Here is a 20,828-nt window from a genome sequence, read left to right as displayed (position 1 = left end):
GCTCTTCAGAAATTGTGCTGAAGGAGAGAGCCAGTCCTTCTGTGTGGTTTAAAAATGGCAGAGTCATTAAAAATGGAGGTCACCTTAGTAGCTGGTGAGGCATGGCACCACAAGGGTTCCCATGGTGTTGGAACTGTGCCAGGTCTTGACCTCCATGGTGGCTGAATCTTGCCAGGTGAGAAAATTGTATAGAATTTAAACTACACACTCAGGCAAATGGGCACACGTTCTGATTGTGTTATGGCGTTATACAAAGTGCTACTATTGGGGAAAACTGGGCAAGGTGTACGAAGTGTCTCTGTGTTCCTCCTTTTCATCTTTGTTGAAATATAGTTCATGTACCCATATTCACCCACTGAAAGTGTACTGTGCAGGGGTGGTCAGTGCACTCACAGCATCAATTTTAAAACATTTTCATCACCCAAAGAGACCGGATCACTGAAAATCTTGTGAATAATTTATTTGTTTGTTTGTTTGTTTTTAATTTTTTGGCTGCGCTGTGTGGCCTGTGGCATCTTATTTCCCCGAGCCCAGATCAAACCCATGCCCCCTGCAGTGGAAGCATGGAGTCTTAACCACTGGACCACCAGGGAAGTTCCTGAATGATTGTTTGTATCAGCATTATTTATAACTACCAAAAAGTGGAAACAACCCAGATGTCCATCAGCTGATGGACAACACAAAATGTGGGAAATCCATATAGTGGAGTATTATTCCGCAACAAAAAGAAAGGGAATACTGATCCGTGCCACAGTGTGGGTGAACCTTGTAAACGGGATGCTGAGGGGAAGGAGCCAGTCACAAAAGATCCCAGTTGTGAGCTTCTCTTGATACGAAGTGTCCAGAGCAAGTGGTTCCATCGAGACGGGAAGCAGATCACTAGTTGCTGGGTCCCAGCCCTCTTGGCTGGCCTGTTCTTTCCTGTTCATTACTACCATGATTCACTCTATAGTAAGTTCTGTCCTGTCATCATCACCACTGTCCCTCCCACACTGGCGGGGGCGGCGCCTTCCCCGCTGCACCCAGTGCGAGTTCCCCGACCCATCTGTCTCCAGCCCAGCTGCAGCTCCAGCAGGTGGCGCTGCAGCAGCAGCAGCAGCAGTTCCAGGCACAGCAGCAGGCGGCGCTGCAGCAGCAGCAGCAGCAGCAGTTCCAGGTACAGCAGAGTGCCATGCAGCAGCAGTTTCAGGCCGTGGTGCAGCAGCAGCAGCTCCAGCAGCAGCAGCAGCAGCAGCATCTGATCAAGTTGCATCATCAGAACCAGCAGCAGGTACTAGATGCCATCGTTCTGGACCCTGGCCTTCTCCAGGGCCCCCGAGCCTGGGACGAGAATGAGTGGGCCTACTGTGTGCCGGGGGATGGATCAGGTGGCTCCTGGTGCAGGCAGTTCATGTGAGAGTCTGCCCAGGCCAGAGTGAGGCTCCCCTCCACTCGTAGCACGGCCTGGACCACCCCATGGGTGTGTGTCCTCTGAGCACACGCGGGCCTCCTGACCTGTCCCTGAGTGTTCCAGTGTCTGGACGCGGCACTAATCGAGCCCTGCCTAGTGTCCCGCAGGGGTGGCCATGTCACATTAGGAGCCCTGCTTACAAGAAAACCTTTTCTCACGCGCATGCTCTGCAGTCAACGCCCTGACGGGTTAAGCGTCTTTTGTCAGGCCTGTTATGGGTTGAGGGAGGGAAGCCCTGAAGGGCCCCCTGCTCTTTCCCACCTGCTCCAGGCCTTGGCTTATGCCTGCTTTTCCCGAAGCCCCTCCTGGATCTTGGAGGCCCCTCTCCCAGGGCTGACAGTGAATTTTCAGTCCCGCTTTTTTTTTTTTTTTGCGGTACGCGGGCCTCTCACTGTTGTGGCCTCTCCCGTTGCGGAGCACAGGCTCCGGACGCGCAGGCTCAGCGGCCATGGCTCACGGGTCCAGCTGCTCCGCGGCATGTGGGATCTTCCCGGACCGGGGTACGAACCCGTGTCCCCTGCTTTGGTAGGCGGACTCTCAACTGCTGCGCCACCAGGAAAGCCCCAGCCCCACTTTTCCTCCTCATCCTGAGCCTGGTCCTGTGACCACTCTAAGGACCAAACAAGCATCCCTGGAGAGGCTTTGGAGATCTGCGGTCAGCTGAACCTTGCCCAGCTTCTCTGGGGCTGTGCCTATATGTGACCCCTTACCAAGCCCTCCAGACCCTTCCCTGGACCCTTCCTTTGTCCTCTCAGGCCTAGAGATGGGCCAGCATCTGGTGGCTAGGGCACAGGTGCACACTTGGTGCCCTCGGTGTCCCTCTGCCTCCCGGGAGAGCAGCCTGGGCAGACTTCCCAACGCAGGATTCCAAGGCCGGAGAGGTGATGGGTGCTGCTTATTCCACCCCAGATGCAGCAGCAGCAGCAGCAACAACTACAACGGATGGCACAGCTGCAGCTGCAGCAACAGCAGCAGCAGCAGCAGCAGCAGGCTTTGCAGGCCCAGCCGCCAATACAGCAGCCCCCAATGCAGCAGCCACAGCCTCCCCCCTCACAGGCCCTGCCCCAGCAGCTGCAGCAGCTGCATCACCCGCAGCACCACCAGCCACCACCGCAGCCCCAGCCGCCGGTGGCCCAGAACCAGCCATCGCAGCTCCCGCCTCAGTCACAGACACAGCCTTTGGTGTCGCAGGCTCCGGCCCTCCCCGGACAGATGCTGTATGCCCAGCCGCAGCTGAAACTCGTGAGTACCCAGGGCTCGCACAGCCAGGGCTCGCACAGCCAGGGCTCTTCTGGCGTCTCCTGTGCTGTCAGCGGTCTCTGGGGCGCCCTGGCTGTAGATGGAAGGTCCTCTTCCAGCACCAGGACTCAGGTGGCCCCGGCCCCTGCCGGCCCGCACATCTAGATCAGCAAGGGTGCGTGCATTCCTCCAGCTGCTGCCTCCAGTGTGCGACGCCCCTGCTCCCAGGTGGCACCTTGTCTTCCGAGCAGCATGGCTGATTCGGTGGTAGCCACAGGCATTGTAAGATTGTGGATGATTAGATGGATGGCAACACCCATCTTCTCACTGTTGTGGGGGGCAGTGTACCACCTCCCCTGGGTGTCCACGGTGGTCTGCTGACCACTCAGTTCTGTTCTGAGCAGAGATCATGACTGTATTTTTGAGGGGGGTATTGATGTAAAATACTGTTATTTTCAGTCTTACGCATCTGTGTAAAAGCAGAACTAGTCAGTGACATTTACATGAAAGACAAAATATTGTACTGAGTCAAGGGTAGCTGTGTCAAGGGGCCATTTAAATGTTTTTTCAACTCACTTCCTTGGCTTTTGTGGCCTTTTCTATTTGCTGTTCATTGGGTGAAGTGGGGATACGGGCCACACCTGAATCGAGTAGTGGCTGAATAGTAAGCCCCACAGGTGCAGGCTGGAGGTCTGGGGAGGGTCTTGAGGAGGGTCACACCTGTCACCTGGTTTCCTTTGAGGAGTCAGGGCTCAGAGTGGGGTTCTCGTAGACCATCAGCATGCTCTGCTTGCCGCGGTAGCTGGTGGTGACGGCTGTGTGGTGGTGTCCCATCGGGGCAGGCATCTCGCCAGGAGAGACAGGGCTCAGCTGTGCTGACTCAGAGCCAGGCTGGCGTGGACACTTTTGATGAGCCGTGGGATAAGGGACAGCCAGTAGCGGGACATCAGCCAGGGAAGTGGTGGCAAGCCCATCCCCCTTCTCGAGGAGAGCTTAGAGACGCCGGCTCCCACGGACAGACGTGGAGGTGCTCTGCCCTGTGCCCTGGTGGCTCCAGATTGCTGCTCCCTTCCTCCTCAGGTCCGGGCTCCGATGGTGGTGCAGCAGCCGCAGGTGCAGCCCCAGGTGCCGCAGGTGCAGCCCCAGGTGCCACCGCAGACAGCAGTGCCGACGGCTCAGGCCTCCCAGATAGTGGGTCCCGGAGTCCAGGTGAGGGCCCAGAGCCAAGGCTCTGGAGGCGCCGGCCAGTGCATGTCCCCCGTGCTATGGTGAGGGTCCTGGTTGGATCAGGGCCTGTCCCTGGGGAACTTGGGTGGAAGCCCCACTCGGCCGTGTCTGGGCCCCCGGCTTCACAGGGCACAGGCTGTTCCCACCTCCCGTGATGCCCCACATCTTCCCTCTTCCCTTCTCCTCCAAGAGGGCATTCGTGAGAGCATCACGATCTCTTCTTGCCTCAGCCCTGAGCATGGGGCTGGGGGGATAGTAGCTCTCTAGAAACTGGGAAGAGCACGAGGACGGTGGCATGTGGCTCTGGTGGTCAGCACAGACTTGTGCCATGGCCCCGTGCCCTGCTGACTTGCAGGGCTCACCCCTGTGTGGCATGTGTGGCACATGTGGCCCATGTCCACCCTGCCCACCTTCCGCAAATCGGATGTCGATGGGATGGAGGAGACCTCCCAGCCTTGCCTAGTAGAGGCCACAGCCTCCTTGGTGTCTGGGGTGGGAGGCTGGGCCTCATGACTTCTCCATAGACGCCCCCCTCACCTATGTCCAGTCCCCAGCCTTGGTTCCTCCTGTCTCCACCCAGCAGTGGCAACACTGATAGTCTGGCTCAGAAGAGCGTTGGCTTTAGACAGAGCCGATGTGCTGCTTGATGTGGTGAGACCCCAGGGGCAACCCGGCCACCCCGGTGCTGTGTGGCACTGGGCTGCCATGCTGAGTGTCCCTGCCGGCCCCTGCCCTGCTCGCTCCCCGAGTCCGTTGAGCTCCCTGTCTGGGGCACCGGGCCGTGTGGTAAGCACTGCTGGGATGCCGTGTGTTCCCTTAGCATTGGCGGGAGGCTCAGAAATGGTCCCCACCATATGGCTGGAGTCCTTTGGAAACACGCCATTGAGGGGAACTGTGGCATTTGGAGGTAGCTCTTGGTCACTGCGCCACATTACCAGCTTGCCCACCTGTGGTATTACGTGCAACAAACCACGGACATCATGTCTGTAGCTGGGGCAGGGCTGGAGGCCTTGTATGACAATGTTGGCGTCCTCCTCTGCCACCACCCTCTGTGTCCCAGCCTTGTCCCCAGGCCTCCTGGGGCTCTCTGCTCTCGGTGTCCTGTGCGGAGTGTGGTCAGAGTTGGGATGGCGGCAGCGGCATGGAGTGACCGCCCAGCCGGCGGAAGCCGCTGCTCTTGGTGCCTCTCAGGTCTGGTAGGAGAGTGGGAGGCTTGGCCCTCTGACCTGGCAGCTTCCATCCTGAAGCAGAACTTCCCTTTTCACCCCAGTTCTTGGTGTTTGGGAAGCGAGCAGCCGAAGAGTTGCCGTCTTCCAATGGTCCAGGCCCCATCTGCTGGTTCGTAGGCTTCTCGCTTGGGTAGGTGGACTCCCTGCATCTTCCTGGGCGCCCATCGCTCTCCTGCAGTGGCCGAGGGGGATGCGCTCCATTCCCCATGCCGACCCCTTGGCTGTGCTTCCCTTCCTGGTAGTCACATGCCTTTGCTTCTGCTGGAGGTCCCAGTCCAGCCCGCGTGGGGCTTGGCCGTGGGCTTGATCACCTCGAGGGTAAACTTGGTTTGTAACCTTTTGTCCCCTCATGGAGCACAGAGGGCTGACAGCCGGCAGGGCTGAGGCAGGCGTGGGCTCTTCTCCCCAGGTGGGGACTCAGGTAGCTGGGTGGGGAGGAGGTGCCACCACTCATTACCTGCGAGCGGGTTTGGTTTTCTGAGGATGCACCTTCAGGGTTTATGGGAGGGGTGTCCACCCCGTCCTGAGTGAGAGGCCAGCCTTGGGCAGAGTGGAAGTGAGGCCTCACCCTGCCTGCAGGGCCGCACTGTGGGTTCCCAGGTCTGGCACAGGTATGTGTGGGGTGCTCATGCAGGTCCCTGGGGGCCAGTTAGCTGCCTTACTGTGTGGTTCTAGCAGCAGTGGGGTTCCCAGAGTGTGAGGAGACCCCTGAGGGAGAGAATCTCTGGATTCACAGCCTTTTTTGCAACCTCGGTGGCAACAGTAGACAAGACAAGGCTACAGATATTCTGACCCCAAAACTAGAAAACAGTTGGTGGCTGTAGAAGGTGGGAGAGGTTGAGGGGAGTATAAGCAAGGGAAGCATTTCAAGTGGGAGAGCCTGCTTGGCTTCTTTTCTTTCCGGTTCTCTAGGATTTTGTGTGTGGCTTCTTTCTTTTTCACGTTACAATAGAAGTAAAAGGTCCTGTAATTAGAGTCCCTTGGTCAATGTTGCCTTCCGTGGCTGTGTGCTGTTCCTCTTATGAACGTATCCTGCTGTCCTTAATTATTGTCTTGTTCTCGGATCCTGAGGTTACTTCTGGTTTTTTGCTGTTAGCCGTGGTGCATGGCAGGTCCTGGACTGTTTGCTGACATTTCCCAGAGTGACTCAACGGGGGCACTTTGAGGCTCTCGATCGTACCAGCTGGTCACCTACCAGGAGGTCAACACATAGACTAGAACTGCCGTGTGGGGCCCACGCATTTGACCTCAGAACGCGGGGTCCAGTGTCGCAGTGTGTGAAAGAGGTGCTGGAATGGGGCCCAGGTGGCGGCCCCCAGGCCTGGTCTCTCAAGTCTGCCCTGTCAGAGCAGAGGAGGGGGGCATCATTGTGCGCTTGGTGGTGCTGGGGCCTGATGGGTGGTGGGGCTCACAGCCCAGGCTGGAGTTTGGGATTTGGGTGTTTCAGGAAAATCAGTGAACCCTGTTCTGTATGCCTGGCTCTGACATTAACTCGTGTAGATGAGAGAGATGTCCCCGTCACATCCCTGTCCAGTGGGGCGCTGGACTAGGACTCAGCGGGAGAGCCACACTCCATGATGGCAGGTGAAAACCAGGACAGGATGCGTCTCCATTTCCCAGCAGCCCCTGTGCTTTGGTCTTCCTGCTTCCTATTCTTCCAGCATTCGGAAGCTTAGCTGTCATTCTCACGTTACAGACCCCCTTCCCTGATGTGTGTGTGTGGAACAGTGTGTGGAATGGGCTGAGCATACCCTGCGCCCCCTCCCCTCCCACTGGGCCCTCCACCATGGCCGCAGCCAGCGGGGGCGCTCAGGGCCTCCCTGGGCGGGTGTGTGTTGAGAGGAGGAGTCGTGGCCTAGCTCGTCCAATACTGTAGACGTCTGGTGTGTCTTGTTAGGATCTGTGGTCAAGAGAAAACCAGCTTTCCACCTCGGGAGCTCTGTGACCAGAAAACCAGTCCGCAGAGATCAGAGTCAAACTTTTCATTCCTGATGACTTTGTTTCTTCTGGGAAGAAATAGTGCCTCTTTCACACCACCTGAGTGCTTCTGGGCCTCTCTTGCTCTGGAAGGAGCACTGTTGAGCTGCCATGGGGCTCACAGCTGGGGACCCCAAAGTGCAGGGTGGTGCCGGCCAGCCGTGGCCTTTGGGTGCTATCAGCCACACCCCGGGTGCGGGCAGGGGAGCCCAGCACAGCACGTGCTCCACGCACTGACATCCCACTTAGCATCTGGTAGGGTGGGTGGTGGGCTCTTCAGGCAGCGCTCGAGTTTCGACAGACAACAGGAGAACGGCTTCCTGGCCCACACTCTGGAAGTTCTTTTGTTGGTGTGGCTGCAGGACTGTCCACTTCCAGCTCTGTATGAGGGCTGCCTCGCACCCACAGCTATTGCTGGGGTCATGTTGGCATCTGCTACTGTCTGGGTCACCCCTGGCTTGCAGTGCCTGCTGCATGCGACCTGTTGGTGAGTGTGAGACACTCCTGTGTTGCCAGGGGTCTCCCCGCAGACCTTTCTCCTGCCTTGGAGCCCTTCCCTGGCAGACTGCGTGGACGTCAGTACCGCCCTAGCCTCACAGATCAGCTCATCCTCCTGGGGTAGATGTTTTGTTTCCCATGGATCACCCTGCCTCCTTTCAGAACCTGGCTGGGTGGTTTTCATTTAGTTTCATCATCACATTGTGAACACATGCAGGCCCTGCTCCAGTGTCATGTCCAGCCTCGGTGTGCAGAGTGAGGGGGGCAGGCTAGAGTCAGTCTGCAGAATTGGGCAGGCCGGGAATGGAGGGTGGGGTGTGAGCTGGGCTCCAGGAAGCAGGCTCCGGAGGTGATGCTCAGTGCACAGGAGGTTGCTGGGGTGTGGGGGAAGCTCTGAGTGAAGCTGACAGGGCCTTTGGGGTGGTCCCCGTGTGGCAAGTGGCTGGGCCTTTGTGCACTGTCCGCAGGCTCTTGGCAAGGCTGCATTGCAGGGCTCATTCCGGGGCCACTGGGCACAGAACTGGCGGGCAGCTGTCTCCCCAAGCCGTCCACGCTGCCAGAACTGGCATCTTGTGCCTCTCGGGTGGAAAGTAGTTATTTCCACACACGGTCGATCTTAGTCCTGGGTGTGTGCTTTCCTCCCTCCGCGTTCTCGGATGAATATGGCATTGTCCTAGTGATGACAGCGGGGTGGAGACCCTGCTGTGTCCGTCCTGACGAGGACTGCAGGGAGAGCCTGCCGTGTAGAGAAGGGAACACGATGCCAAGCCGCTCCCCTCTCCCCTCTCCCAGTGGGGTCTGCTGGTCCCACAGGGGCTGCTTGGCTGCCAGACCACAGAACCCCAGGCCAGGTGTGCTGGCAGGGGTGACAAGGGGAGGCTTTGCTCGCATCAGGCAGGCACAGGTGGGACACAGAACAAGATGGCGGCGTCCCCACTGCCCTGCAGCTGGGCTTGACCTTGGTGCTGTCAGAGCTGGGGCTGCCTGTGGCCTGAGGGGTCTTGTTGAGGTTTGTGGGATGGTCCTGCCTGTCATAGAGCACAGCCCTCACTGGCCTCCCATGCCCACAGGCTTCCACACTCACGAGGCAGGGACCTGGGGGTGTCCCATCGCAGCCCAGAAGCCCCCGCCAGGAGCAGAGGGCCACCCAGCCCGGCCCTTCTGCCAGCGTTTTGGTCACTGTGTGCTTGCGTGGGCACCCACGGGTGGGGGCGTGTGCCCGTGTTTGTATTTGAGAGGCGGGGCATCAGAGGAAGACCAGGGTGTGTGGCGAGGCTGCGAGAGAGAAGGGGCTTGTAAGTGGGGAGTGGTGGTGGGAGGGCGTGGGGCGGGTGAGCAGGCTGAGCCCCTCCCCCTCCAGGTCAGCCAGAGTGGCCTCACCATGCTGTCGTCACCATCGCCGGGCCAGCAGGTGCAGACCCCGCAGTCGATGCCCCCTCCCCCGCAGCCGTCCCCGCAGCCCGGCCCACCCAGCTCACAGCCCAACTCCAACGTCAGGTAGGCCCGGCCCGTGCCCCTCCCCACTTGGCTTGCAGGCCCAGGCTCATGGCTGCGCTCCCTTTCGCTCTGCACAGCTCCGGCCCTGCCCCGTCCCCCAGCAGCTTCCTGCCCAGCCCTTCGCCGCAGCCCTCCCAGAGTCCGGTGACGGCGCGCACCCCGCAGAACTTCAGCGTCCCCTCCCCAGGACCTTTGAACACGCCTGGTAAGTCGGACCCAAGGCGGGCACAGTCCGGGGCCCTGCAAGGTGAGGGGCTGGCGACCCTTCGTGGGCTGGGGCCATGCTCACTGGGCCGTGTCCCGCAGTGAACCCCAGCTCCGTCATGAGCCCCGCGGGCTCGAGCCAGGCCGAGGAGCAGCAGTACCTGGACAAGCTGAAGCAGCTGTCCAAGTACATCGAGCCCCTGCGCCGTATGATCAACAAGATCGACAAGAACGAAGGTGGGGGCCAGGCGGGTGGGCCGGGGGCAGGGCCTGCAGACGCCCAGGCCCTTGTCTGAGTGCCTCCTTCTGCCCCAGACAGAAAAAAGGACCTGAGTAAGATGAAGAGCCTTCTGGACATACTGACAGACCCCTCCAAGCGGTGAGCTTTGCCCCCAGGCCCATGGGGGGAGGATGGTGCTGCGCCCACACCTCACAGAGGGTTCCCAGCTGCTTGGCTGGCCTACCCTGTGGCCCTCACAGCCCTGCCTCACTGGGCTGCTGGCCTTGACGGGCTTCAGTCTGACCTGCAGCCCTGCCCCTGATTTGCTGGTGGCCTTGGGCAAGTGACTGTTTCTTAGTTACCCCATCTGCAAAAGGGGCAGCTGAGCTCGAAAGCGCTGGCTGTGGGAGGGAACTGGGACGGTGTCCGAGAAGCACTTGGAAGGCAGAGGACACACACTCATGTCCTTTCCCTTGCCCACTGGCCGTGGGGCTGCTGAGCACCAGAGCTCAGCCAGCCCCACCTCCTGTGCATGGACTGGCCTTGGGATTCCTGCCATCTCCCCAGGCCTTGGCTCAGGCCAGGCTCCCCTTCCAGAATGTCCTCCCTGTTCTGCTCATCTGGGCAGAATGCTGGGCACTGAGGAGTGGGCCTGTTGGCGGTGGACGGCCCTCCAGGACCTCATTGGGGTCATCGGGATGGGGGGCAGGGGCCTGGCCTCTGTCCTTCCCCTTGATCCATCACATGCGTGCCTTGTTCTGCCAGCCAGGACCAGCAGCTCCTGGGTGCGGGGCCATCTTGCCTTAGACTCTGGGTCTGGGAACAGCGGGTGGGCTGGCTGGGGTTCCTGGGGAGGGTTCTGGTGGCCCAGGCCTCAGGTCTCGCTCCATCCAGAGGAGGCCAGACGGTTAGTGGTTGGGATGAGAATGTGAGAGCTGCCGGCTCCCCTGTCCTCCCACGTGGAGAATCAGCCACATCTTCTCCCCTATAGGTGCCCTCTGAAAACGCTGCAGAAGTGTGAGATCGCCCTGGAGAAACTCAAGAATGACATGGCAGTGGTGCGTGGGGTGCTGCGGCCTGGTGGTGTTGGTAGGGTCGCAGGCATCTCTGGGGAGGTCAGGGCTCACCCCACAGTGACTCGGAACCACAAGCTAGAAGGAGTCTGCAGTCAGAGGTGGGCAGGGGACCGTGCCGCTCAGTCTGGGGACCCTGCCCAGGAGTCCTCTTCCAGGTCAGGTCTGCAGTGTGGGTGGGGTGAGAACATGGGAGAAATCAGCCTCTGGGTGCAGGCCCAGGGGGAATAGAGTGTGTCCAGGATCAGCCATCCTTGTCTGCAGGGGTGGAGGTGGTGGGGGAGCCAGGAGGTCTGGCTGTGAGTGAAGATGAGGACCTGGGGTCTGGAAAGCCGCCCCAAGAGTGGGCTGCTGACCCTGCTGTCCTGTCCCAGCCCACGCCCCCACCTCCCCCGGTGCCGCCAACCAAGCAGCAGTACCTGTGCCAGCCACTCCTGGATGCCGTCCTGGCCAATATCCGCTCACCTGTCTTCAACCATTCCCTGTACCGCACGTTCGTGCCTGCCATGACGGCCATACACGGCCCCCCCATCGCGTGCGTACCTCCCAGGGCTTGGTGGGCGGTGAGTCCTGGACCATGGCCTGGCCAGGGTGGTCAACATGGCTGCCTCCCCCAGGGCCCCGGTGGTTTGCACCCGGAAGCGTAGGTTTGAAGAGGACGAACGGCAGAGCATCCCCAATGTGCTCCAGGGGGAGGTGGCCCGGCTAGACCCTAAGTTCCTGGTGAACTTGGACCCTTCTCACTGCAGTAACAACGGCACCGTCCACCTGATATGCAAGCTGGGTGAGTGCCGGGGGTGGGGTGGATCAAGAACGAACCCTGACTGGCAGCCCCAGGCTCTGCCACTGCCCAGGACCACCTGCTCATCCCCCAGCCCCAGGCCCTCTCCGGAGCCTGCCCGCTGTCCTCCTTGGTCCCCACACGCTCCTGGCCCAGGACTCGCACTGGGGGCTGGGCCCTGAGCCTGCACACTCTCACCTCTCCCCCACGCGCAGGGAAGCCCCCTCCCTCCTGTCCAGCTGCGACTCTGCTCACCTGAGGCCCTGGGGAGACGGGGAAGCTCGGGAGTCAGGGGCCTCGGCTCTGCAGCAGCCTCACCAGAACCTCTGGGGCCTGGAGGGTGCTGTTGGGGAGCAGGGCTATGAGTAGGGGCAAGCCTGGTCACAGGTGCGGCCTTGTGTGTTGCAGATGACAAGGACCTCCCCAGCGTGCCACCGCTGGAGCTCAGCGTGCCTGCCGACTACCCTGCCCAGAGCCCACTGTGGATCGACCGGCAGTGGCAGTACGGTGGGTGACTGAGAGGACGGGCCACCAGGCTTTCCTCCACGTGCCCCTGCCCTGCTGAGGCCCCCCCTTCCCCTTCCTCCTTGGCGGGTAGGAGCAGGTTGCCCCTCAGTCACATGGAAAGAGAAGCGTCTCTGACCGCATGGTGTCCCTGCAGCTCCGGGGCAGCCGTGTTCCAGGGATGAGGGGTGAGCAGGCCCAGTGGCTCCTGTGGGCCTCTTCAGGGCTGACCTGGGGGTACACATGGGAGCTTGGGCTCATGGGGACCCATCTGGGTGACAGGCCCAGAGAGAACCTCGGTGATGGGAAACAGTCCCCCCGAGGCTCAGAGCTGGCATGTAGAGGACCAGGACAAGGGCCCTGAGGCCGTCCCTGAGGCTCCAGACCATTTTGTTCCAGCTCTCCACTGGCACGCGGAGCTGGCACCCCGGTCCCTGGGCTGGGTGGGGCGGGCCCGGGTCTTGGCAGAGAACACAGCGCTCATGGCCGGCCGCTCTGCTGCAGACGCCAACCCCTTCCTGCAGTCGGTGCACCGGTGCATGACCTCGCGGCTGCTGCAGCTCCCTGACAAGCACTCGGTCACGGCCCTGCTCAACACCTGGGCCCAAAGCATCCACCAGGCCTGCCTCTCGGCCGCCTAGCCGCCACCGCCACTGCATCTCCGGCTGCCTGCCCTCCAGGGACCATGGGGCAGCCGGCAGCCTCGTCGGGGCCCCGTGTCGGACATTTCTAGATGCTGACTTCCTTAGAGAGCTTGGGCTTAGGTTAGCTTTCCTGCTTTTATCCTCTGCCTTGGGGACCCGCCAAACATTTCCCACACTTGGACAGGACTGGGACAGGCAGCTGGCTGCTTCCTCCAGGAGCCAGGCACGCCCCCGGCCCTGTGCTCCTCAGGCTACTATCCCCGCAGCCTCTGCAGGGCCCGTGTCCTTCCTCGGGAACTCAGGGTCCTGTGTGAGCCTCTTGCGTGTGCGCCAGAAAGCTCTTCTACCGTTTCCATAGGGGAATGTGCAGGACATAGGAAACCCTTAAAACATGCAGAATTCCCTGATCACGGTTTTGGGTTGAGATCGTGCCACCGTTGGCATGTGGGGCACGCCACAGGGAAGCTCCAGGATCCGGGGGCGCTGACTGCAGCTCAAGGGAAGGTCTGTTTGTGGCTGTGGGTCCCCTGCCACCGGCTGGGCCTCATACCTCATGATCCTTCTCATTCTAGCCCTGGGAGTCTGCTCAGCACTGTGGAGGCACCCGGGGAGCAGGGGTGTCTGGGTGGATCTTGTTCCTGGCGCCGTGCCCACTGGTGAGGCACTTAGGCCCACTCGGGTTAGGATGTTGTCCTCGGGACCCAGCGTCTTAAGACCCCTCCAGACAGTTGAGGGCTCCTGACGGGGTGCCAGCCGGCCCTCTGGCGATGAGAGGTTCCCCCCTTTTGTATGTGCATTACCGTGTCTTCTGTGGTTCTTACAATAAATTTATTATTCCTGTGTTTGTCATGAATTTGTCACTGTGTCCCCCCTCTCTGCAAGTCAGGGGCCCTCCGTCCAGTGAAGGGCACTGTCGGGGCTGAGCCAGGTCCCCCACCTCAGGGATGGCCACAAATGCCCAGACGTGCCTGTCCTGGTTCACCCCCAGGTTCCCTGCTCCCCAAAGCAGAAGCGGCAGAGATCGGCACTGAGGACATGGCCGGTTGGGCCAGGAGGACTGTCCTGCCAGGCAAGGGTCTGCGCTGAAGCTGCTGTTCTGGCGATTGAGGGGGTGGTGTGAGGCCATTGCAGGGTGGGGCCCAGTGTACAGGAGAGGACCTTCTCCCGTGGCCGTGGCTCTAGCCGTCCATGGAGGAAGGCAGGCTGGGTGGGGCCGCTCACTAGCTGTGTTCGTCAGTGGACACAGGACAGTGTCTTGCCTACATGCCGGGAAGGCAGCCCCCTGCACTCCAGGAAGAGTGTGCAGGCTGTCCCGAAGCTTGTTTTCTTACAGGGCAGCCGCAAGGCCCTAGCAAGCAGGGTGACTGCCCAGCAGGCCCTGCCCATGGCAGGGAGCAGAGCTAGGGGCGCTCAGGGCAGCAGTGCCTGATGGCCAGTGAGGAACAAGACTCACAACAGGGAGAAACGAGCTTTATTTCCAGTCTTCGACAGGTAGGCTCATGCTTATTTCATAATGCACACGTGTGTGTAAGTGCAGAAATACCGAGCAAAGAAATAAACAGTTCCTCAGCCCTGAGACCACGTACTTTATCTGCCGTGGGTTTGGCTGGTCTGGAAGTTAGGCTGGTGTAAACGTACTAGGATTCTTTGGAAGTGCTACCCAGAGGGTAAGCGGTCGTGGGCCTGGCACTCAGAGCACCGAGTAGTGCAGCCACCGGCTCTGCACCGCCTGCAGCCGTCTCTGCCGCTCAGCAAAGTTGCTCTTGAGGCTCTGCTTCAGTGCAGGCAGGATGGCGCACTCCACCACGGGCGCCCGGCTTAGGATCAGGACAGGGGTGGGGGGTCACTTCGGACGCCCTCCCCGGCCCTGTGGCCCCTGGGCTCAGAGGCTGCCTACCTCCTGTGCCAGTAAGACTCACCATTTCTTAGAGATGCCCTTGGTGGCGACCTTGGGGAGCAGTGTGGCCCCCGGGTGCAGAGCCTCCTGGTCCCTGGGGAGGGACGAGTCAGCCGTGAGCCCCAGACAAGCAGGCCCCGTTGTGACCCAGTGGGCCGCATGGGGCACGCACTTGGGAGAACCGGGCCCGGCCTCCTCGAGGGCAGCCCTGGGTCTCTGGCTCCCTTCTGGGAGGGACTTGAGGTGCTGCAGCTGGAAGGCAGGGAGAAGAGGCACGGTGGGTGGGGCTGCAGGCTGCAGCCGAGCCTCACCTCTTGGGCCTGCAGGAGGTTGGCATTCCACAGCTGGTGGATGACCACTTCGCACTGCTGGAGTGTGGTGGGCTTGCACAGGTGCGGGGGCAGCCTCATCGAGGGGGGCACCCCTGGCACCTGCTTGCCCTTGTGCAGGCTGCTGGCCGCCGAGGTGGCTGCTGGATTAGAGCTCTCCACTTTGTCTCTGAAACAGCCATTAGAGCAGACCAGAGGCGGCCTGCCGGAAGTGATCTCTCACACCCCTTCTCGGGGCAGCACCTGCTCCAGCGTGAGTAAGAGGGTCATCTCCACGGCCTCCTGGGGGCCTGGCTCCCTTCCGCCTACCAGGGTGCTCCAGGCACCAGGTGGTGGGGGTGGGTCTCTGGGGCTGGCTATGACCCGGGCCCGTCACTTCCTCCCTCCTCAGGGTACACTGAAGAGTCAGATGTGGTTTGAGCTGCCTGGCTGCCCTCAGTCCTTACCACAAACCCAGGGTGCTGGTGGAGGGGGGAGCCTAAAGACTGCAGAGAAGCAGGAGCCTGGCCTGCTGGTGGCACTACCCAGGGGACAACAGGGTCCCTTCTTCGGATGCAAAGTCCAGGCTCACTGCTGCTTCCCAGGAAGTCCCAGGAACTTGGGTGTCACTGGGGACTGGTCCTGCTCTGGTCTGCTGGCCCTGTGCCTTCCAGAGGCCAGCACAGCTCCCAGGGTGGAGCCCAAACCTGACTCAGGGCTCTCTTGGCAAAAAGCAAGCTAATGTGGAGGCCAAGTTACTTTGTTTCTGTGCTTTGACAGAATGCTTTAGGGGCTGCTGCTGGCCCCTCTTGCGGGCTCAGGTCAGCGCAGGGACCGTGCAGGATCCCCAGGGGAGAGGAGAAGGCAGGGTCCACCAGATGGGCAAGCCCGGCTTTCACGAGCTTACTTCCCTCTGAAGACCTGCCCGTTTGGAAGGGCAAAGCAATGGGCTGGTTCCAGGGTGTGAACCTGCTGAATGCAACCCTGTCCCATGGGGCTCACGGAGCCTTACTTGGCCAGCCCCTGTGCCCCGAGGGTTTTGTCCACCCTGCTGCTGTGAAGCAGGGCAGCAACCAAGGGCTCCTCCTCCAGGTCCGACTTCTGGGGAATGTCAGCTTTCGAGTCTTACTTCTTAGAGGAGGTGGGCTGGGACCTGGCCTTGCCTTGCAAGTTGGCTGAGGGTCGGACCCAGACAGGGCCAGTCACTGGGCATCAGTCAGCTGTATGCACCCAAGGGGCCCCACCCCTGCATCAGTTTCCTCTTTGTAAAGGGGAGATGGTAATGGCCTCCCTCTGAGGGCCGCTGGGAGACACAGATGTGGGAGTAGGGTGAAGCCTGTGGGTGCCTGAATGTTCTGAAGCAGATGCAGTGGTGGAGGTGGCTCCCCGAGCAGCTGAAGTGGGAAGAGCCCCACACACCCCGTGGGGCAGTCTCCTCACGGGCCTTGGTAAAGGCCGGGGTCGGGTAGCCAGCAGCTGTTCCCTGACTCTGAACCCCATTTCGGGCAAAATGAAACGGAAGGAAAGGTCTGGGTGGCCCAGCCTGTGCAGGTCTGCTCTCCTAGGATGAGGCCCCTCACTCAGCAAAAATGCCACAAACCCAGGCTCTGTAGGAGGGCCAGCCCACCCACGTCCTGTCTGCTCTGAGGGACACAGTGAGCAGCAGTGAAGACCAGTCGGGGCTCCTCTGTCACACGCTCTGCCTGACTCATGCCCCACACTGACCATCTTGCCTCGGCAGCCAAGCCTGTCCTGCTTTTGTGGCCCGTCCTCAGGCCTCCCTCCAGCCGACCCACTAACCTGTCTGTCCCCTGGCCTCAGCTCCCTCCTGGAGGTTTCAGCTCACAGGGCACCTGGGGACCCTCCTTGGTCCCTCAGCTACCCCTTAACCCCCAAGTCCATGGGGACTGGCAGAGGCGCTCCCCCGAGGTCTGCCCCACGGAGGACCACCGTGGGCTTTCAGCATTCGGCTCAGCACCCCACTTGCCGTTTCAGGCCCGGGGGCCCCGAGGTCTGTACCTGCTCTTCCCCGACCCTGAGCACAGAGGTGCTGGTGTGCTCACCTGACACCACTGTATTCGAGATGGACTTGTTGGACTGAAAGCTGGAACTGGAGATTCTGCCTGTGGGGGCCGCTTGGGGTCAGCAGAAGGTGGCAGCAACGAGGCTCCCATCCCTGCAGGTCCCAGCGCTTCTGCATAGCTGCCGTGGCCGGAGGGCCAGGCCCACCTGTGCCCGCCTCCTGGCTCTGCAGGTCCCAGCCCTCCCCCACACTCTGGTGAGGCAGCCCCAGACACCGCCAGTGCCAGAGGGAGCCAGGGCCACGGGGCTGGGGCCGGAAGAAGCAGTGGGACCTGAATGGGAGCACGCCTTCTCTCGAGGTCCCATCGGGGGACCCCTGACACTACGTGCCCACATCAGCTCGCTGGAGCTGTGCCGCCCCACTGGAGAAGGGCCCTCACCACCCCATCCTCTGCGTATCTCCCAGGAAGAGAGCCCTGGGCACACCCCAGACTGGGGCATTCCAGGCGGGCACCACTCACCACTCAGACCACCTCCTGATGTCAGACCTGGTCCCAAAAGTAAGAGGGGAGGGGAGCCCAAGACTTGACCTGGTCGTCCCCAGGCTGGGCTAGGGGACAGGCAAGGTGAGTGGGCCACAGGTGACGACATGCCCCCATGGTTGCTGTGGAGATGATAGGGAGGATCCTGGAAGGAGTGTGCCCAGAACTTCCTGCCCCAAGGCCAAAGGGACCGGGGGTTGGGGCTGGGGCTGTGCGGGGGAAGCCTGGGGCAGCAGTCCAAGTGAAAGCTCACCAGGATAGTGAGGCCAGGGCTGGGGAGGGGGGAACCTGGGCAGCCCCCTGCCCCCCAGCTGCTCTGTCCGCTGCCCCTGCTGCACAGAACTCAGGCTTTGGGGTCCCCAAGAGTGGCACTTGCTGTGCTTGGGTGCATGAAGTCACCCAGACCATGGCTGGGAGCGGTCTGTCTGTCCAGGCCCCCTCCCCACTGGGATAATTCGCGTGGGCATATGCAGTCTGGGGAGCCTGCTCTTGAGGGCAGTAGCTTCCCATCAGGCACCTGTGGGCCTGTCTTACCTTTCTTCTGTGGCTTCTGATTCATGATTAGCTTGTAGTGGAGATCTGAAAACAAGCACGGGCTCTCCTCATGGCTACTCTGAGAAAAGAAGCTTTGCCTTCCCTGCCCACATCTCCTTGCTGAGCCCCTGAGAGACCCTGCTCCATGGACCAAGCCTTTGCCTTGGCACCCTCGGGTCGGTGATGCCTCTGGCTGCTCCCTGAGCCAGAGCCCCTGTGTGAGAGCCTCTCCAGGAGCCCATTCCTCCATCCGTGACGGCTACAGAGCAGTCTCTGCCATGAGGGGCCTGGGCTCCAGGGGCACAGAGGCGAGTCAGGATGACCCAGGTGTCAGGGATCGTTCTGGGGCCCCGGATCTGGGTGTGCTTAGTTTGTGAAAATTCATTTAGCTATATACGCGTACTTTGGGGGTGTGTTTCACTTCTACAAAAGTTTTTCAAAGGAGGCCGCCTGACCCTGCCTGGAGAGGAGGGGCGGGCTGGGTTACCTTCGGGAATGGCGCGGCCAGACCCGCCCCCCGCAGTTGGCTTTGGTGCTGGGGCGGGGAGCCGAGCCCCGAGTGGCCGGGTTGGGACTTGCGGCCCTGCGTCCTCCCTCAGCCTTCGTGCGCCGTCTGAGGCGCCGGCCGCCTCACCCTTGTTCTCCCGCTTCAGGTGCTCGATCTCCTCGTGGAGCTTGACCAGCGTCTCCGAGTGCTGCTGCTGCAGGAACTGCAGCTTCTTCTCCAGGTCCAGCGCCCGCTTCTGCGCCTCACTGAGCCCGACCGGCGCGCCGTGCTGCCTGGGGTACGGAGGGACCGCGGGCAGGCGCGGGCGAGACGCGCCCCGGGAGCCCGGGAGCCCGGGATCCCCGAGCTGGGGGGCCGCAGCCCAGCCACCACCCACGCCGCGCTCATGTAGCCGCCTCCGCTGCGGACGCACGACCCCTAGGTGGCCCGTCTGCCGCCGCTCAGCTCCGCGTCGCCATGGAAACGGGCGCGCCCGCAGGGGGGCTTTGCGTGCTACGGGGCGGGGCTTGGGCGCAGGGGCAGGGCGGGGCGCCTGAGGGGCGAGGCTTGGGTACCCGGGACAGGGTGTGCGGCGGGGCGGGGCCTGGGTGATACACCTGACTTAATTGGATGGCATCCTCTGACTTAAACCACAGAGAATCGTCTGCCTTTACAGGTCTTAATATTTAGTTTTGTTCACTGCTTGTGGGGTTTTTTTGCTTTTTATAATATTTTTTGATGTGGACCATTTATTTTTAAAGTCTTTGTTGAATTTGTTGCAATATTGTCTCTGTTTTATGTTTTTTGGCCCCGAGGCATGTGGGCTTCTATCTCCCCAACCAGGGATTGAACCCGCACGCCCCGCATTGGAAGAAGTCTTAACCGCTAGACTGCCAGGAAAGTCCCACTGGTTGTGTTTCAATAGTTCACTTCTTGAATAGATGATACAATTACAGGATGATACGACTTTAGATGGTAAGATTTTGATTCAAAAACCAAAAGGTAGAATTTCCACTTCCAATAATCGCAGAACCCTCGTGTTTTATGAAATGTGGACAAAATACATGAAACAGCTGTCAGAAAGCACTGGAGAAGAGCAAAAAGCAGGCGGAAACTGGAGGAAGGCAGCTCTTGAAAGACAGCTGTTTTCTCCTGAGGGCTCCTGATCAGCCAGACCCGATCACAAAGCCACAGCCTTACCAGCTGGAGAGGGCGAAGGATGCAAACTGAAGGGTGCTGGGAAGTTTGGGGCCATAAAACCCCCTTCAAGTACATGGCTGGCCTGAAATGCACATGTAGGGGTAAGATTCCAAAGGTCCCAGGGCAAGACTGAGCTGGAGGCCGAAATGGCCTAACTCCAGGGGAGACCGAGTTTGGAAACTGATAGAGAAGCTTGGTAAACGCCTCAGTTTTCCATTTTAGCCCAAAAGGCAACATTTTGGGAATAAAGACTGTGTTCTAGAAATAAGGGATTTGCACTAAGACTAAGGAAAAAATCAAAATACATTTGCCGTAATAAAACTTAAAGCCCAGTCTCCACAAGTCCATGGCAATCTTCCCGTAATTCAACTGTCTAGAGAACAGAATTCAACACTCTTCAGAGAATGATAACAGAACCCAGAGTCTCAATGACACATCATCTGCAAGGTCTGAATTACACTAGTAAATACCAGACATGCAGAGAAACAGACAAATGTGATGGAGTCAAGGGCAGAAATATATCGTCCTTGGTAGAAATGATTCGAACAATGCAGATAAATCCAAGTCCACCCTGCTCCCTGTCACGAGCGAGGCATGGCCACTGCCTGAGCCTTCTCTGTGTTTACATACTTACAGTCGTACACTTATGGGTAGGACTCATTTGTCTGTAGTGGCCTTCAACTGTTTCTGTGTAATGGGATCATAACAGACATATTGCTTTGCAACTTGGTTTATGTTTTTGTTTTTTTTTTTTTTATTTTTGGCTGCTTTGGGTCTTTGTTGCTGCATGCAAGCTTTCTGTAGTTGCGGCGAGTGGGGGCTACTCTTCGTTGCGGTGCGCGGGTTTCTCATTGCAGTGGCTTCTCTTGTTGCGGACCCCGGGCTCTAGGCGCGTGGGCTTCAGTAGTTGTGGCATATGGGCTCAGTAGTTGTGGCTCGCAGGCTCTAGAGTCCAGGCTCAGTAGTTGTGGCACACAGGCTTAGTTGTTCCACGGCATGTGGGATCTTCCCAGATCAGGGATTGAACCCGTGTCCCCTGCATTGGCAGGCGGATTCTTAACCACTGCGTCACCAGGGAAGTCCCTGGTTTATGTTTTAACAGCAGGTCTTAGAGAACATTCCAGGGAGTCCATGAGTTCCTGCCTTTGTTTTTTATTTTTATTTTTTTTAGCATTTTACTTTTATTTTTTTGAATTTTATTTTATTTTTTTATACAGCAGGTTCTTATTAGTCATCAGTTTTATACACATCAGTGTATACATGTCAGTCCCAATCGCCCAATTCATCACACCCCC

The 20,828-nt window shown here is 59.7% G+C and overlaps 2 protein-coding genes across 3 annotated transcripts in view; one reads left to right on the top strand and one right to left on the bottom strand.

The window, feature by feature from the left end:
- Positions 1–12,542, top strand: part of MED15 (mediator complex subunit 15) — a 61,613-nt gene extending 49,071 nt beyond the window's left edge. Inside the window, exons 6-17 of one of the 2 annotated variants that reach the window (XM_007460003.1) lie at positions 1,056–1,270; positions 2,360–2,692; positions 3,770–3,898; positions 8,981–9,117; positions 9,195–9,322; positions 9,424–9,558; positions 9,637–9,700; positions 10,533–10,599; positions 10,989–11,149; positions 11,232–11,398; positions 11,804–11,902; positions 12,404–12,542. In XM_007460003.1, the coding sequence (XP_007460065.1) occupies positions 1,056–1,270; positions 2,360–2,692; positions 3,770–3,898; positions 8,981–9,117; positions 9,195–9,322; positions 9,424–9,558; positions 9,637–9,700; positions 10,533–10,599; positions 10,989–11,149; positions 11,232–11,398; positions 11,804–11,902; positions 12,404–12,540 (1,772 nt within the window). In that variant the 3' untranslated portion in view covers positions 12,541–12,542. Of the gene's footprint in view, positions 1–1,055; positions 1,286–2,359; positions 2,693–3,769; positions 3,899–8,980; positions 9,118–9,194; positions 9,323–9,423; positions 9,559–9,636; positions 9,701–10,532; positions 10,600–10,988; positions 11,150–11,231; positions 11,399–11,803; positions 11,903–12,403 lie in introns of both variants that reach the window. The other variant, XM_007460004.1, reaches the window with a different exon arrangement.
- Positions 12,543–14,233: 1,691 nt separating this feature from the next.
- CCDC74B (coiled-coil domain containing 74B) lies at positions 14,234–18,777 on the bottom strand. The gene is given in 9 exon segments (XM_007460002.1): positions 14,234–14,372; positions 14,463–14,534; positions 14,613–14,692; positions 14,752–14,938; positions 15,761–15,923; positions 16,812–16,871; positions 17,847–17,891; positions 18,481–18,676; positions 18,679–18,777. Coding segments are annotated over 9 exon segments (1,005 nt in total). The 5' UTR covers positions 18,742–18,777.
- Between the last annotated feature and the right edge of the window lie 2,051 nt (positions 18,778–20,828).

Source organism: Lipotes vexillifer, unplaced genomic scaffold (assembly GCF_000442215.2).
Source record: "Lipotes vexillifer unplaced genomic scaffold, Lipotes_vexillifer_v1.1 scaffold987, whole genome shotgun sequence".
NCBI lineage: Eukaryota > Metazoa > Chordata > Mammalia > Artiodactyla > Lipotidae > Lipotes > Lipotes vexillifer.
This window is presented reverse-complemented; position numbering and strand designations above follow the sequence as displayed.